The sequence below is a fragment of the Chironomus tepperi genome, unplaced genomic scaffold, assembly GCF_022539635.2.
Source record: "Chironomus tepperi strain 1889 unplaced genomic scaffold, CSIRO-AGI_Ctep_v1 contig_82, whole genome shotgun sequence".
In the NCBI taxonomy this organism is placed as follows: Eukaryota; Metazoa; Arthropoda; class Insecta; order Diptera; family Chironomidae; genus Chironomus; species Chironomus tepperi.
Window position 1 is genome coordinate 337,712 of NW_027226204.1, and position 15,820 is coordinate 353,531.

Sequence of the window (15,820 nt, forward strand, 5' to 3'; positions counted from 1 at the left end):
TGAAACGTTCGGATGAAATTTAAATACAAGATTCATATCTCTCAGAGACTAACGAAAAAAAAAGTGTAAAAAGTTATTTATCTTAAGAATTTAGAGAAAATATAGTATCATTTGACTAGTTATAATCGAGATAACACTATATAGCAGTGCATAAAAGATAACTGGTAATGAAATCTTTCGAAAACGGACGAAAGGGATTGAAAATTAATGAAATTTCTAAAAATTAAGTTTATTTTATGAAAATTCATGTTTTCATTAAAAAACTGATAAAAAGAGAAAATTAGGAACTGAAATAGTGATTAATTGTTTTTATCATCATTGCATCACCATATAAAGTGAATATTATATACTAAAAATATGATTTAAATTGAAAATTTGATAAATATCGTAACAAGTGACATGAAAGAAAAAAAAAATATAAAAATGTATAAAAGAAATCGTTGAGTGAGTGAGAAAGAGATAAACAAGAAGATTTTTTTTCCTACCTCTACACACTTTGCCTGATTGCTCGCTGGATCTTTACCAACAATCATGTTCTATGAATTTAAATAATAATTATTATGGATAATTTACAACTCATCTAATTAGTGCTTAAAATGACTGATTCTAAAGTGAATGAATATCATTAAATTGTCTTGGGGATAAAATAAGTAATAGTGCACAGAATTTATAATGTCAATGCATGTTGGATAGTAGAATTGTGCGGATGATTCAGGAAGTTGGTGATTAGGAAGAGAATTGAGTCTTAATTGATTTCGCTTGCATCAAATAATTGCTAGTTACTTATGATTATTACTATTATTACTATACACTCCTTCTATTGACAATTTTTCTGCCTTTTCACAATGAATGGGAAATTGGTCACGATGTGATATATTCGCGCGCTGTGTGATGATTCATTTATGAAACATCTCATCATTCTTCGTTCTTGCCTGCCTCATTCTTATAGTTTTGCTTATCTCCAGTCAGTTAGTCAGTCAGTGAATGTGTTGTGTATTGTGAATATGTATAATAATAACAAATAAGCTAAGTAGCTACAAAACTCATCGTTCGTTCGTTCCGCATCAACAACAAATGGAACCATTTGTCTACACTGCTTCCATTTATACTTATTTACTGACTTCCACGAGACTCTAGCTGCATTTATCATAAACAGTTTTTTTTCTTGACGAAAAATTATAAAAAAGAATAAAGTAAAGTGTAAGAAACAAAAAAAAAAGTTCACATGAAACAGCAGTGCCGTCTGAACGAAAACGAGAAAAAAAAATGTGGGTCCATAAAGACACACAATATAAAAATGAAATTAATACTCTTGATCCATTCCATTCACAATTTAAAGAAATAAAAAAAAAAACGGCCCCACCATCAGTGCGAGAATAACAACGCGAAAATTATGTGAGAGAAAAAGAGAACTGGAACCAACGAAGAAAAATGTGTATGAGACAATTGTGGAATGTCTTGAAATCACATCGCCAAACAAACAAGTATATGTGTGTGAACGTGCGTCTTGTTATGTGATGATGATGATGATGATGGCGAATAGTGCTGTTTATTTTATTTTTTAAATATATTAATAATGGAAGCATAATAAGAACATTTTAAGTGCGGAACAAAAGAAAAAGAGATAAGAAAATTGAGGGCGGATTTCAATCGAATCTGTTCTGTTCTGTTCTGTGTGCGCCATCATCATGCACATTTTGTTTATTTTCGCTTACTCTCACCTCGATTTTTTCGGCAATAACAATAATAATGTATGATCCATAGCCATCATACAAGTTTATTTTCTCTCACTCTCGCATTAATTTAAAGTAGTTTTTGTTTTAAAAAAAAAATGATGAATTTCCATTAATTAATGAATGAATTGAGTGGAAGGAAAGGAGCGAGAAAATATATACAAGGCAATTTAATGGTGTTATCAGATATAATAATTACTCATTTTCACTTACGATAAAACTTTATATAGTTATAATAACGATAGTGTGTTAATGGCATAATTCTTTTAATTCCACATAAATGACTTATTTATTTCGGAAAATCTCTCAGTTCCCATCAATGAAAATAAATCAGACAGTCGAGATAATGTAATGACAATGGTGGTGTTGTGCTGATAAAAATGAACAAAAAAAAAATTATCATCAATGAACTCATAATACAGCCAATATATATATTCATACTCATTTTATTTACATATTTTTTTATATTTCGTTTCAGTGCAGTTTTTTCTTTTTTTTTTGTTTGTTAGCAATTTTGCGATTGTGATCTTTTATAAATATATAATATTATTTTTCGAAACAAGAAGATAGCCAGAAAAAGGAAATAATAAGAAAAGACAAATCATAATAAAACAGAGAAGAGAATTATTTTGCATGCGAAACAATCAAAAAAAAAATTGAATACAAATTAATAACAGAAAGAGTAGTAAGTCATCAGCATCAACAAAACAAAAAAAAAGATTAAAAATATTTATATATACAGCATAATATATAATGAAAGTGAATTAAACTAGATAAACAGCAACAGAAAATACAAATTTTATAAAATGTTGGATCATCACATAGTGAACAGATCATATGTAGTATAATCAATCGATTAAAAAGCATAACATGCATTCGCAAGATTCATTAAATGAATGTGCCAGATATGTTTTACAGGTGAGTTTTTGTTCTATTCAGTGATATCTAATCTAACAAGTTGCGATACTGTTGTGTGTCAATTATTTTTGTTGTTGTTGTGTCACACCATGTGACTCATGTGTCTCGTAACATTTTGTAGTTCTAGTTTACATTTTGATCCAAATATTTAGTTTAAGTTAAATTCAGGATTAAGCAGAGCTCGAATTCAATATGAAAAAGTCAATTCGACTTCATACAAAATCCGAATCGACTTCAAGCTCTGGAATTAAGTTAAACCAATTTTTAAATCCTAGGATTTAACTAATCCCAAAAATTAATCCAAGGATTAGCATTTCAAAAATATTTTGACCGTTAAATTTTGAACTTTTCATAACATCTGTGATATTTCACAATTTCAAGCATGATTTCACTCACAACAATTTTAGAATCATAACTCACTGCATCTCATCATGCCATGCCATCAGAAAATTCATAATGATTTATAAATAGCCAATTATTGTTGGGAAAAGTGCACATAGAGCAACGTAGTAGTAAAGGGAGTTTCAAGTTATTACGCTTCGGGAAGTTCCTTGTTTCATGTTCTTTTCCTCTTTGTTTCACAGGAAAAAATTCCATTCAAATGTATATCTCAGAATAATTTTTTTTTTTCATGAATTTTGCATGACACATGACGAACATATTTGAATATCGCACATATTTTTGGCCAATCTCTCACAATAATTAATCTAAATTGGAATTTTATTGTGTCTTCGTCATCATACATCCATCCATCCCTAGAACTATTATTGTTATTTCTTGCCATATGAGGCAAGACAGAACATTAAACATATTGATTACTTTTCGCATCAACAAATGAATCATTTTTGATAAAATAATAATAATAATAATTCAGAGTGTCATTTGACATGGTTAGTTAATATAGAAGTTATTCTATTTACAAACAGACAGAGCTGTCACAGGAAACAGGAAATTTTCAAATCACATTTTCATAGATTATGCTTTATGTGTACAAACTGACCGATCTACCATCCATCTATCATCATCAGTTTCCTCTTTATCGTAGACTACTTAGTGTGCAATCATCATATTTTTCATTTTATTTTATTGTTATGCTTTATTTTTTTTTTTTTTTTTATAAAAAGAAGAAAAAAAAGTGAAAATTTTCTTTATGTGCTATGGCCGGTAACATGAAAAGCAATTAACATTGATTTTTTTTTTCATTCATTTATTTAATTAATTGAAACTAAGCAAGTTAAGGTCAATAGTTTTTTATATACACTATTGTATGTATTACGTTAAAAAAAACTTAATCTCACTTTCGATATCTTTGATAATTCTTTAATTACATGCTCCAACATAATTCTCTCTCGTCTTTTTAAAAACTCATTTTCTTTAAAAGCACATGTGCTAGTGAAGTACCACATTAAGATTGCTAATTATCTGATCAATATCATTTGTTCGCATGTCTTAAAATGCGTTGAACATGATAGTTGCGTTTTGTACTTGATTTTGTGAATTAAAGTAGTAATAAAAGTTATAGGTCAGAATATAAAAGATAATTAACATGCTGAAATTAAATCAAAAGTTGAAAGTACTTTCGTAACGGTTTTTGTAGAATTTGAATTTTTAATGGCTTAGTAATTAAATTTCTAACGGTTTTGTAAAATTTGAAAATGCACATAAGAAAATTCAAAAACTAATTTAACGGACAAATTGAGTTTTAGTGAACAATAGACTCGGAAAATGAGCTAAATAAATGAATTATGATGATGATGAATGTGTAATGATCTCATTTATAGTAGAAAACTTTTAAATATTTTTACTACTAGGAATAAATTGACTAAATGATTGATTCAATGATTTCATGTAAACTTTCACTATTTATTTGCTCAAAGTTCTGATTGCATTATAGCATTATCCATATTGCTTGCCTAGCTTTCTCATCAAACGTATGAAATAGTCTTTTTCTTTGATCTTTCAAATATAATTAATTTCACCCTCTCGATAATGATGATGTGCTACTCACACCTCAATTATTCATCCTCGAGTTTTTTATTTCATTCAATATCATCCATTCTGTATTACTCTTTTCTATAATATTCATTCATGTCCATCGATCGACGTGATTCCTTTTATTTTTAGATTTAATAGAAGACACAATTTTATAAATGCGAATATAGAGAGAGAAAAATGAGGAAAAAGTTTTTGAGTGCTTTAAAGTTATTATTACATGAATATTGTCGATGATAATGTAATATTTATTGAACAATGCTCTCATGCATGCTTTTACTTGTTACTTTTATTTTGGTCTTTTCTTATGTAGTAATACATGTTGAACATTAAAAATAAAAGAGAATAGTAAAGCAAAAAAAAAAGTATTAAATGTTACTTAATGAGCATTTATTTGGTGGGGCTAAAAGTCTTTTTTCCTTTCTACCTTACTAGACACACACAGTGCGTAGCACAATAGTAGCATTTTGAATTTCACTGACTCTTCATGTTTCTGTTATCATTAAAGGTTTATGTCGGAGCTCTTTCGGTCCATTATGAAGCATTAAGTGTTGAAGCATCAAAACAAACGACAGCTGAGGAAATTGTACAATGTATTGCTGAGCGATTAGGATTAACTGGAAATAATTATGAATTGGCCGAAGTTATAGGACATTGTAAAGAGAGACGACTATCACCGCATGAAAAACCTGTATCATTGAAATTATTATGGCCAAAACATTCAGATCCACATTTTGGACGATTCTATTTACGAGAGAAACAATCACAAGAGCCAACGTGGTATGGATTTGATCCACAAGTACTAAAAGAGTTTCTTTCGCAACCTGAAAATCGTGAATATCCAGACTTGTGCCAACTTCCCGATCTCAATGAATCGACGCTTCTTGAGAATCTCAGACAGCGATTTGAAGCTGGACATATCTATACATATGTTGGATCAATACTCATTGCCGTCAATCCTTTTCGTTTTTTGCCCATTTACAATCCCAAATATGTTCGACTTTATCAAAATCAACGTATCGGACCGATTTTACCGCCACACATTTTTGCCATAGCCGATAATGCTTATTATTGCATGTTAAAAGAAAAACGTAATCAGGTAAATATCGTAAAATTAACAATTAATATTATTAATCTTGCCGGTGAAAGTTCAGTCACTTTTCCTTGCTGCAATTTTTTACGTAACATACTGCTGCACTTTGTATTTTAATTAAATTGATTGAATTTCCTTCAAAAATATCCGTTAAATCAAAATTTGAAAAGTTTGTTCAAAATTTCGTCTAAATTTAAAAATTAAAATTCCGTTAAATTTTTGAATTTCAAATGACCGCTAAAATGCGCATAAATCACAACATCCGAACTGATCATTTTCACTGGCCGTACTATTATTTATTATTATCTCATCATATTGTTTTTCATTTTCATTCCGATTATTAATAATGTACATAAATTATTTTATTAGTGCGTGGTCATTAGTGGTGAGAGTGGCTCAGGGAAAACGGAAAGCACAAACTTCCTCCTCCATCATCTGACTGCATTGTCACAGAAAGGTTTACATGGATCAGGCGTTGAGCAAACAATTCTCAGCGCTGGACCAGTATTGGAGGCTTTTGGAAATGCCAAGACTGCACATAATAATAATTCGAGTCGATTCGGAAAGTTTATTCAAGTAAGTTCATTGCACTTATTTTTTTGTTTCATTAAAAAGTTTGTTTTATTAATGTAAATAATGTTATTTTTAGGTGAATTATCGAGAGAACGGAATGGTTCAAGGAGCTGTTGTCCAAAAGTACCTGCTTGAAAAGAGTAGAATAGTATCACAAGGAACGTATGAAAGAAATTATCATGTTTTTTATTATTTGTTGTCTGGTGCCACGGAAAATGAACGAGAAGCACTGCATTTACTTCCATCAGATAAATATAACTACCTAAATGCCAAGAATTTAACATTAGAGAATTGCGATGAGAAATACGAATTCTCGCGACTGAAACAAAGTATGGAAATGGTTGGATTTTCACCAGAGAAACAACGTCGATTATTTATGGTATTGTCAGCCGTTCTATTACTCGGGAATGTTGAATTTCATCCAAAAAAGTCAGCATATCATCATGACGAAAGTGTTCATGTTAAGAATCTCGATGTCGTACATTTAATATCGGAACTTTTAAAGGTCAAGTATGAAACATTGCTTGCAGCAGTGACATCAAAACGTGTGAAAGCAAGTGACGAGACGCTCATTATGCAATATAAATTACCAGAAGCAATAGCAGCACGTGATGCACTAGCAAAATGTCTGTATGGAGCACTCTTTGATTGGATTGTTCTTCAAGTCAATCACGCACTATTAAATAAAGATCAGGCTGTTCCAATACGAAATTCTATCGGTGTACTCGATATCTTCGGTTTTGAGGATTTCGGTCTTCAAAATAGCTTCGAACAATTATGTATTAATTACGCAAATGAACATCTGCAATATTACTTTAATCTGGTGAGTTTTTTTCTATCCTACACACCTTGACATCGTAAATTATGAATTTAATGTAAACAAATAATTTATATTTTCCGGAGCTCTAATATTGCTCACATATGCAGCCACTTTGACTGCTCATACATGTTTCTATCCATTTTTAAAAATCGTTAAGTTCAAAATTTGAATTTTTGAAAGTTTTCAAAATTTTCGAACTCAAATTTTGAATTTTTGAAAACCGTTAAATTTTAAACTTTAATTATTCATTAAATTCTTAATGCGCTTTAATAAGGTGAAGCAATTTTCTAATTTAATAAGTATTACTGACGTCTTCTTCTACTCTATAGCACGTCTTCAAATATGAACAAAAAGAATACAAACGCGAAGGAATTAAATGGACTGATATTGAGTTTATGGATAATTCTGGATGCTTACATCTATTTGAATCAAAACCGCAAGGCTTACTTTGTATCTTAGACGATTCTTGCAAGTATGTTTATAATTTTCTCATTTCTCTAATTGAGTGAAATGAAATTTATTGAACAATGGAAATTTCTGATTCTATTTTTTTCATCACTTTTAGCTTTCCTGGAGGAAGCAATGAGAATCTGCTCCACAAATTTAATAATATTCATAAAGAGAATCCGTTTTATGAGAAACCTCAGAGAAAAGAAAACGCTTTTATTATAAAACATTATGCCGGTAAAGTTAAATATCAGGTAGGTCAACTAAAATTGATATCTAATTGAGGTTGATGACTTTATTTAAATTACGTCTGTTTATTTCCAAAGGTCGCTGAAATGCGTGAGAAAAATTTGGATCTTATGAGACAAGATATTGTGAGTGTACTAAAAAATTCTAGTATGGCATTTGTACGCGAATTGGTCGGAGCTGATCCCGTAGCTGTTTTTCGTTGGGCAATATTAAGAGCCTTTTTCCGGGGCTACTTTGCATTCAGATCAGCAGGCATTAAACACAGAAAGGAGAGAGCTGATCAGTCATTGAGTAAAATAGCAACAAAGACTCGATTTAGGACCGGAAATGAAAGTCTAGTTAGGTAAGTTCATAAGACAATAGAAACTCATAAAAGTGAGGAACATATAGGAAGTCTCCTGTCGGTGATAGTGGGAAATATTTGTGTACTGAAAAAGGATCTTATAAGAAATTTGATGATAAAATTTTTCTCTCTCTTTCCTTTGTCTCTTTTCCTTTTTTACTCAAAATTGTCCCCAAAAAAATATACTTAAATAATTCATTATTGCTTCATAAATGGCAGTCATCTGTTTACATTGTCATCTGTAAATTTAGTTATATATCGGATTGCGTAAGTCGACGCTTTAAATTAGATAAAAAATTCTCGATGTTCAATGTTCTCAAATTATTATTCTTATGTTAGCATGAAGCAACAAAAATATCTTGGTGCATGGTATCGATAAAATATATAGAAATGTTATTCCTTCTTCATGTTATAATTCCACTGTCTCATACCATTTTATTTTTACTAGATTATTATTAGTTCCTTTATTATTTTTTATATTTTTCTGTATTTTATGTCATATCCTTAAAATTTTGTGTTAATCCAGTAAACGAATCAATTCAACAACGACCTTTATGGCGTTGAATAACGCAAACAACGAACCAACAACGAATTTTATTCAACATCGTGTCCATAACAGTCCTTTACATCAAATCACAAGTCCTCCAAGACGATCATGGTCAACATTTACGTTTAACAATAAAAATTTTCCGGATGGAAAGCTTTCGTACGAGAGTCAACAACTTGGATGCGATAAAAGTCCGTGGAGAAATGATATTAATGAGATTGTAAGGTCGCGAGATGGCCGTGAAAGGCAGGACGTTATGGCACGAGCCTCTCAAATTGTGATGTAAGAAACTTTTTTTGTTGATTTTGATTTTTTTTTTATCTTTTTGTTAATTTTTTTTCCTTCACTCTATCTATCATCACGTTACCTATTTATCTTGTGTATGTCTCTCACTCTTTTTCTCTCTTTCATCAAGAAAAGTTTAATTCATTTTCTAACGCATTTTCCAGAAGAAACAAAATGTTGTGTTTTGTCCGTCTGTCTATGTATTGTAGCCGTTAATTTTTAAATATCAAAGTTCAAAAATTGAACTTTAATCTTTTTTGAAAATCTATTTTTCGTTAATTTTCAAAATAGATTTTTCAATATGAATATGTTACTTATTGAGTTTCTGTATGGAAAGTGCGCATTCGTCGATCACAAGATTTACTTAAATGTACTTTACTTTTATTTCTCTCTTTATTATTTTCTCGAAGAAAAAAAAAATCCTACCTGACTTTTAGTATGAGTTTTAGTATATGCATGTAGGAGATGCACTGAATATTTTTTCATATATTTTTTTTTGCAAAACCTTAAAATTACTTTTGCGTTATGATCGTTCTAGTGTTAGTTGGTTACATGTTGTGACAGTGAACAGATATAGATAGCAGGAAGAATAATACATAAATTTTTAATGTTGTCGAATTTCCTGCATTCTTGTAATAATATAATGTAAAAGTAATTTTTTTGGTGATTACCGTGCAAAAGTATGCGGAAACCGTAACAAAAAAACTTAATGGAATGTATTATGTGTCAAAATTGTAGGAAGAACAAATCATTTAGACCACGAGAACGTCCGAAGAAAGGATTGAAAAATCTTCAGTCAGTGAAGACGTTGACAGCTGGTCAAAATTTAATTAATAATCAAACATCCGTGAAAACTCGAAAGCAACCGTTGACTGTCACCGCACAATTTCAAAATTCATTAATTGCACTCATGGAGACTTTAAATCAGGTTTGTGTGCAAAACATTATGATTAATTGTTCTATTGTTACTTACTTTTATTTTTATTTTCTCTTGTACGAATTCTCGAAATGTTTAGGCAAATCCATTTTTCATCAGATGCATTAAATCAAATCCTAACAAGATTCCCAATCAGTTTGACGATGCGACAGTGACTAGACAGGTAAGAAAAATTGAATTATTTCAAATGTCCTGTATATTCTATGAACAAAAAAAGTATCAACTTTTATGATTATTATCAGACACATGGGATCGAAAAAATAACAAATTCCTTTTTGGTGGGAATGATAATCTCCAACTAAATAGTTTGAGTGAAGAAGAGATACAAGAGATGTGAATAATCACAAAAACATAAAGGCATAAATCATAATTTGCATATTTTTCTATGCCTTTGACAATTCTAGTGCATTCTGTGTTGCAAAATTACCTACCTATGGGATTATTTAATGGCTTTTTACACGTTCGCTGCCACTTATTTAAATTTATGAATTCAACGGTCTTTTATGATTTGAATAGTGCAACAAATTTAAATTTCTTTAATCCGTTAAAATTTAAATTCTAGAAATTCGTTAAAATTTGTATAAATTTTTACATTTAAAAATAATTGACCACTTAAAGATTGCAAAGCCTGCTATAAATAAAACCATTTCTTGTATTTTTTTTTTCTTCAACACTTTTGCATTCTTATCAGAATTTTTGTGCTCAATAATGTTGATGCCCACATATATCCTAAACAGACACAAAAAGAGTAATGAAAACATCTTATGAATTTATTTTTAGCTACGTTACACGGGAATGCTTGAGACGGTACGAATTCGTCGTGCAGGATATAATGTTCGATTGACGTACGAGGAATTCATCCAGCATTATCGAATTTTATTGCCAAAAGGACTTTTAAGCTCACAAAAAGATGTTAGAGACTTTATGAATCGTCTAGTGGACTTAAATAAGCAGCATTATCAATTAGGAATAACAAAAATTTATATGCGTGAGAGTCAAAAGATGAGACTTGATATTAAATTACACACAAAGATTATTGAATCAATTGTAAGCATTCAACGATGGTTTCGAAGTTATCTTCAAAGGCAAAAGTTTTTACATCAAAGACAGGCAGCCATTGTCATTCAATCAAATTGGCGTATGTACTTAGCACAAAAGCAATTTCATTTTCGTCGAGCATGCTTTCATGGTGCAGCTATTACGATACAGGCTGCTTGGAGAATGCATGTAGCTAGGAAGAAATATGTTCAAGTTAGAAAGAGTGTTATTGTCATACAAGCTCATTTAAGAGGCAAATTATCAAGAAAACAGACACAAAATATGAGACAAAAGCATATGAGAGAACGACAGAAATTAAGATCGACACAAAGTTTGCCGGTAAATGAGCGAAGTATAGATGTTCATTTTGAGCATGTCAAAAGGATTCGAACACCAACACCTCATTATAGTCTCGATGCAGACATTGAATTATGTATGGAATTAGAAGAATCTCCAAGTCATCGTATATCAAAACAAAAACGTGATCAAATGTTAGATCAAACAGAGCAACAAATCAGAGATTTACTTATAACTAAAGATGAGCAATATCTTAGGAAATCATCAATTACGAATGTTTCAGCAATTGACCATAATCCTTACCTTTCATATCAACCACCGCCATCACAAACTTCATCATCAGCAGCTTCATCAAATTATCGACATGATGATGTTCTAGATTTAGGCTCAAAAACCTATGATATTGAGAAAGCAATTCGTAGAAATACAAATGATGAGCCAACAGAAACATTAAAGAGATTTGATTTTACAAAAACTCCAATAAGACGGATTGATTCAGGACCGACAAGACGAGATAATCGATTTGATGTTAAAAATAATATTCAAACAATTACAGCACCTCCTCGTCCAACGCCTGCAACAGATGTCGAAATTGTTTTTGTGAATCCACCTGTTCAACAGCAGCAATCACTGCCTCTATCTTCCACAACTATTCAAACGTCACAGAGTCTACGATCGAGTCCGTATAATGTACAACAATATAGTCTAGAAACATTGCCACAAAGACGCGATATTGTCTGTCGTAGTTTAAATGAAGAATATCAAAATTATCAACCTCCTATTGTCTATCATCAGCAACCTCAAGCAGACAATCGAGTGACAATAGCAAGTGTTCCACCAAAAGGTAATTTTTGCTTTAAATCCTTGGATTTATTTAATCCTAATTTAATCCTGAGATTTATTTAATCTTAGGAACCATTATTTTAATTTAAATTGGTGTAGTATATCCTGTGTTTATTTAGTGTCAAATTCTAAGTTAAAATTAACATAATTAATTGAAATGATCGCGGCAGTGAATTTCTCAGTAATATTTTGTATCAATTAAGTCAACCAATGTCCAAATTCTTTGTCATTTAGTCACTAAATTATTTGGAAAGCAGTTCATTCTCGTGCGTTTGCTACATCCACATAAAACATTTTTATCTTGTGTTTATAAAATCATTATCCAGTTAACGATAGTCATAGTAATTTCTGTTTTTGTTTGATTTTGCCATTCTCTGTAGGAAAAGCCGCAGCTTTGTTGGGTACAACGACAACAGAACAAACATCAGCGGTTGTCGTGTCGCCATCATCTAAACATAGCAAAAAAGAAATGACGGATATATTGAGTAAAAATAAAAGAACAAAGAATAATATGAGTGAAGAGATATCGTCAGGATCGTATTTAGTAACAAAAGTACAGAAATTTGATGGAACGTTATCGCGTAGAAATTCAGATCCAGCAAATAATAAAGTACCATTATTGGAAGTGAATCGCGGTAATGATTTATATCAATCAAGTACGAATATTAATATAGGCGGTCATCGGTTCCGTAAAGTATCGAGAATAAGTAAAAGTGAACGATGTGCAAGTTGTGATGAAAGTGATTCATTCATATCAGAAGGACATAGATGTCTTGATTGTAAAATTTTAGTGCATACAAAATGTATTCAGAATGGTGGCATTAAAAGTATTAAGTGCGGTAGTGCAAAAAGATCGACAAAACGATTGAAAAAAATTAGTGAAAGAGATAAAATTAATTCAGGAACAACAAGTACTCCAAATTCTAAATTTAGTGGCACAAAGGAATATACAGATTCAACGGATAAAATAATTAGTGATGCAAAAGAACTTCAACTTATGCAAGATTTTATAACACAAAAAATATGTCAAATGGAAGGTAAAGAAGGTGAAAAAGTGTCGGAAGTCGATCGTGTATTCAAGAAAGCGCTTAGAGAATTTAAAACAAATCTTGTTGCACAATATAGTGTGGCGAATAAGCATAATAGTGATTCATTAAATATTAAATATCGAGATCTTATCGCAAATTTTGAGCAAGTTATTGAAACAGCATGCGGTAAAACAGATGATTTTCCAAAAACTATGGGCGTAAATGCATTTCGTGGCTTTATGAACGAATTTATGAGCTCTCGTGAAGCGGAGAAGCCAAAAATGAAACGGAAAAAGGAAAAGAAACGAAAAGCGGACGAACAAATTACTTATAGTGGTAAGTCTGACTGATTTATTGACGCATAACGATCGACGCACAATAATATTAGCGTTTGGTGAAAATTTCTAAAATAACGACTTGAAGAAATTTGAAATGAGTAAACTTTCATAGTTTATTGCCCTTAAAATTTTCAAAATTTAATAAGTCGTTAAACTTTAAAATATCACTAACATTCTCATTCTTCACTTTAGGTCACACATTCCAATTGACAATCCTCAATATTGCAACAGTCTGTGAAATTTGTCAGCAATTTTTGTTATGGCCAATTGAACGGGGCTTAGTAAGTCTATAAATTTTATTGTCACACTATCTATCAAGTGCTAATGGATATTCTTGTAATTTATTAGGTCTGTCAGAATTGTAGATTAACAGTTCATAAGAAATGTTACGTTAAATCAGTAGCATGCAGTAATCCCACGACAACTTTAGCCGATACTGAGAGTGTTGAAAGTGGAAAATTATTTAAAATTCAGTTGACACAATTGTGCTGTTCGGAAGGAAGTGGAACAAAAATTCCAAATCGTATTGATCAGCTAATAACAAAGATTGAAATGCATGGATTGTATGCGGAAGGACTGTATCGAAAGAGTGGTGTTAGTTCAAAAATTAAGGAATTACAGCGGAAAATGAATGAGCCAGCAAATGAAGAAATAGATTATGAGCATTATAATGTTCATGTACTTACAAATGTGCTTAAAACCTTCCTTAGAGATTTACCTGAACCACTATTAACATTCGATCGATACGATGACTTTCTTCGTGCAGCTGATCTTTCAGAAGATACAGATCGTGTTCAAACACTTTTATCATTAATTAAGAAACTACCTCCTGCTCATCATGCACTACTTGAACGACTAGTCTTTCATTTAGCGCGTGTTGCACAACGTGAAGAACATAATAGAATGTCTGCGAGTTCATTAGCAATTGTTTTTGCGCCATGTGTATTGCGTACGAATCGACCACTTCCAGCACAAGATAGTCTCAATGATATAAGTCGTCAAACGAAATGTATGGAGACGATAATAACACAAAAAATGTTAAATATTAAGACAACTCTTGCCGATATTGATACGCTTGATACTGCCGCACATACAGCTACGACACGATTAAGTACATTAAGAAGTTCTAAAGTATTTACACAAGAAGAATTCACGTCGACATCACGAGCTGGTCGAGAAAGTGCCGAAGCTGAAGAGATGCTACTCGAAGGACATATTCAAGAGATTAGAAAAGAAAAGGCATTATTAACATCCACACTTCCGAGTCTTGCGAGAGCAACATCTGATGATGACTTATTATCAACAGATTTAGATGGTGAAGGTGGAAGTTTAGATGATCTAAGTAGTAAAGATAAAGATGTAGATAGCCATAAAATGAATAGAGATTCTAGAGATGTAAGTGTTGATTCAGCATTAAGCTCGTCAGCTGGTGATGGTGGATTATCCTCACCATCAGCAACAAATCAACGCTTCTCAACACAAAGTAGTGCTGCTGAAGATGAAATGGCTGTGAAATATAATTTACGTGAGCAATATATAGACTATATTCCGACAGCATCAAGAAAACAGCAACAGCAGCAAGGTGGATCATCACAACAAAAGATATTATCACCACAAAGAAGCATTGTGACCTGTACAATAAGTCCAGCAAGTATGAAAAATGGCAGTGAATTGAGAGAATCGTCAGGACGTGAATTACAGAGACAAAAGCCAATCGTAATGAGAAGTATAAGTGGAGGTGCTTATGAATCATCTAAAAATTGTACAACAACTGGATTACAAAGAGCTGCCACAACGATGGCAACAATGGATACATCCAGTTTAAATAATAACAATAATAATGATGAAGATGAGCAGCGTAAATCCAAGAGTCAAAGTATGGAAGATGAACCGATTATGGTATGAAATGAAAATTATTAAACTTTACGGCAGTAAGTGAAAATAATAATGGAGAAGATAAATCTGTCTGTTTAATTAATTATTGCAATAGATGATAGTAAACTTATTTAATTTCTCTTTTTTAAAAATATCATGTGATAAAAAAAAAACTTTTTTTTCTGTGCATTGATGAAAATTCCAATTTTGTAATTCCATTGTAATTGTTTGTTACTTTCAGTATTTTTTTTTAAAGAAAATTTAATTTTCCCCTTTTATGGCGCATTTTCCTTGTATCCAATTGTAAATTATTATTTGTGCACAAAAACTATTCTGTTGAGTTTAACAGAACCTTTTTAATTTGTAGCATGGTTTTTAACCGTTTTATCAAAATTCAAATTTTGAATTCGCCTTGTGTAAAAAATTCTTGCGAATTCGTCTTGATTTAAATTCAAATCTAAAAA

General features: G+C 31.2%; 1 protein-coding gene across 5 annotated transcripts; it reads left to right on the plus strand.

Moving 5' to 3' along the window:
* The first annotated feature begins 25 nt into the window (after window positions 1-25).
* Window positions 26-15,491, plus strand: LOC139085731 (unconventional myosin-IXb-like). Of its 5 annotated transcripts, none has more exons than XM_070633861.1 (16): window positions 26-164; window positions 2,212-2,418; window positions 2,476-2,651; window positions 5,152-5,742; window positions 6,106-6,312; window positions 6,386-7,132; window positions 7,459-7,601; window positions 7,695-7,830; window positions 7,903-8,168; window positions 8,695-8,997; window positions 9,739-9,928; window positions 10,017-10,100; window positions 10,718-12,116; window positions 12,496-13,479; window positions 13,674-13,762; window positions 13,830-15,491. In XM_070633861.1, the coding sequence occupies exons 3-16, from the start codon at window positions 2,604-2,606 to the stop codon at window positions 15,384-15,386; spliced, it is 6,744 nt and encodes a 2,247-aa protein (XP_070489962.1). In that variant the 5' UTR covers window positions 26-164; window positions 2,212-2,418; window positions 2,476-2,603; the 3' UTR covers window positions 15,387-15,491. The 5 variants fall into 5 exon arrangements, with proteins under 5 accessions (XP_070489962.1, XP_070489963.1, XP_070489964.1 ...); XM_070633862.1 differs by having other exon boundaries at window positions 2,507-2,651; XM_070633863.1 differs by lacking the exon at window positions 8,695-8,997 and adding an exon at window positions 8,388-8,435 and having other exon boundaries at window positions 2,212-2,651.
* The last annotated feature ends 329 nt before the right edge of the window (window positions 15,492-15,820 follow it).

Excerpts from the sequence above, each read along its gene's own strand:
- LOC139085731 (XM_070633861.1), top strand. The coding sequence starts at position 2,604 with ATGCATTCGCAAGATTCATTAAATGAATGTGCCAGATATGTTTTACAG. Across the intron at positions 8,169-8,694 it reads GGAAATGAAAGTCTAGTTAG|TAAACGAATCAATTCAACAA; the intron begins GTAAGTTCATAA and ends GTGTTAATCCAG. Across the intron at positions 8,998-9,738 it reads CGAGCCTCTCAAATTGTGAT|GAAGAACAAATCATTTAGAC; the intron begins GTAAGAAACTTT and ends TCAAAATTGTAG.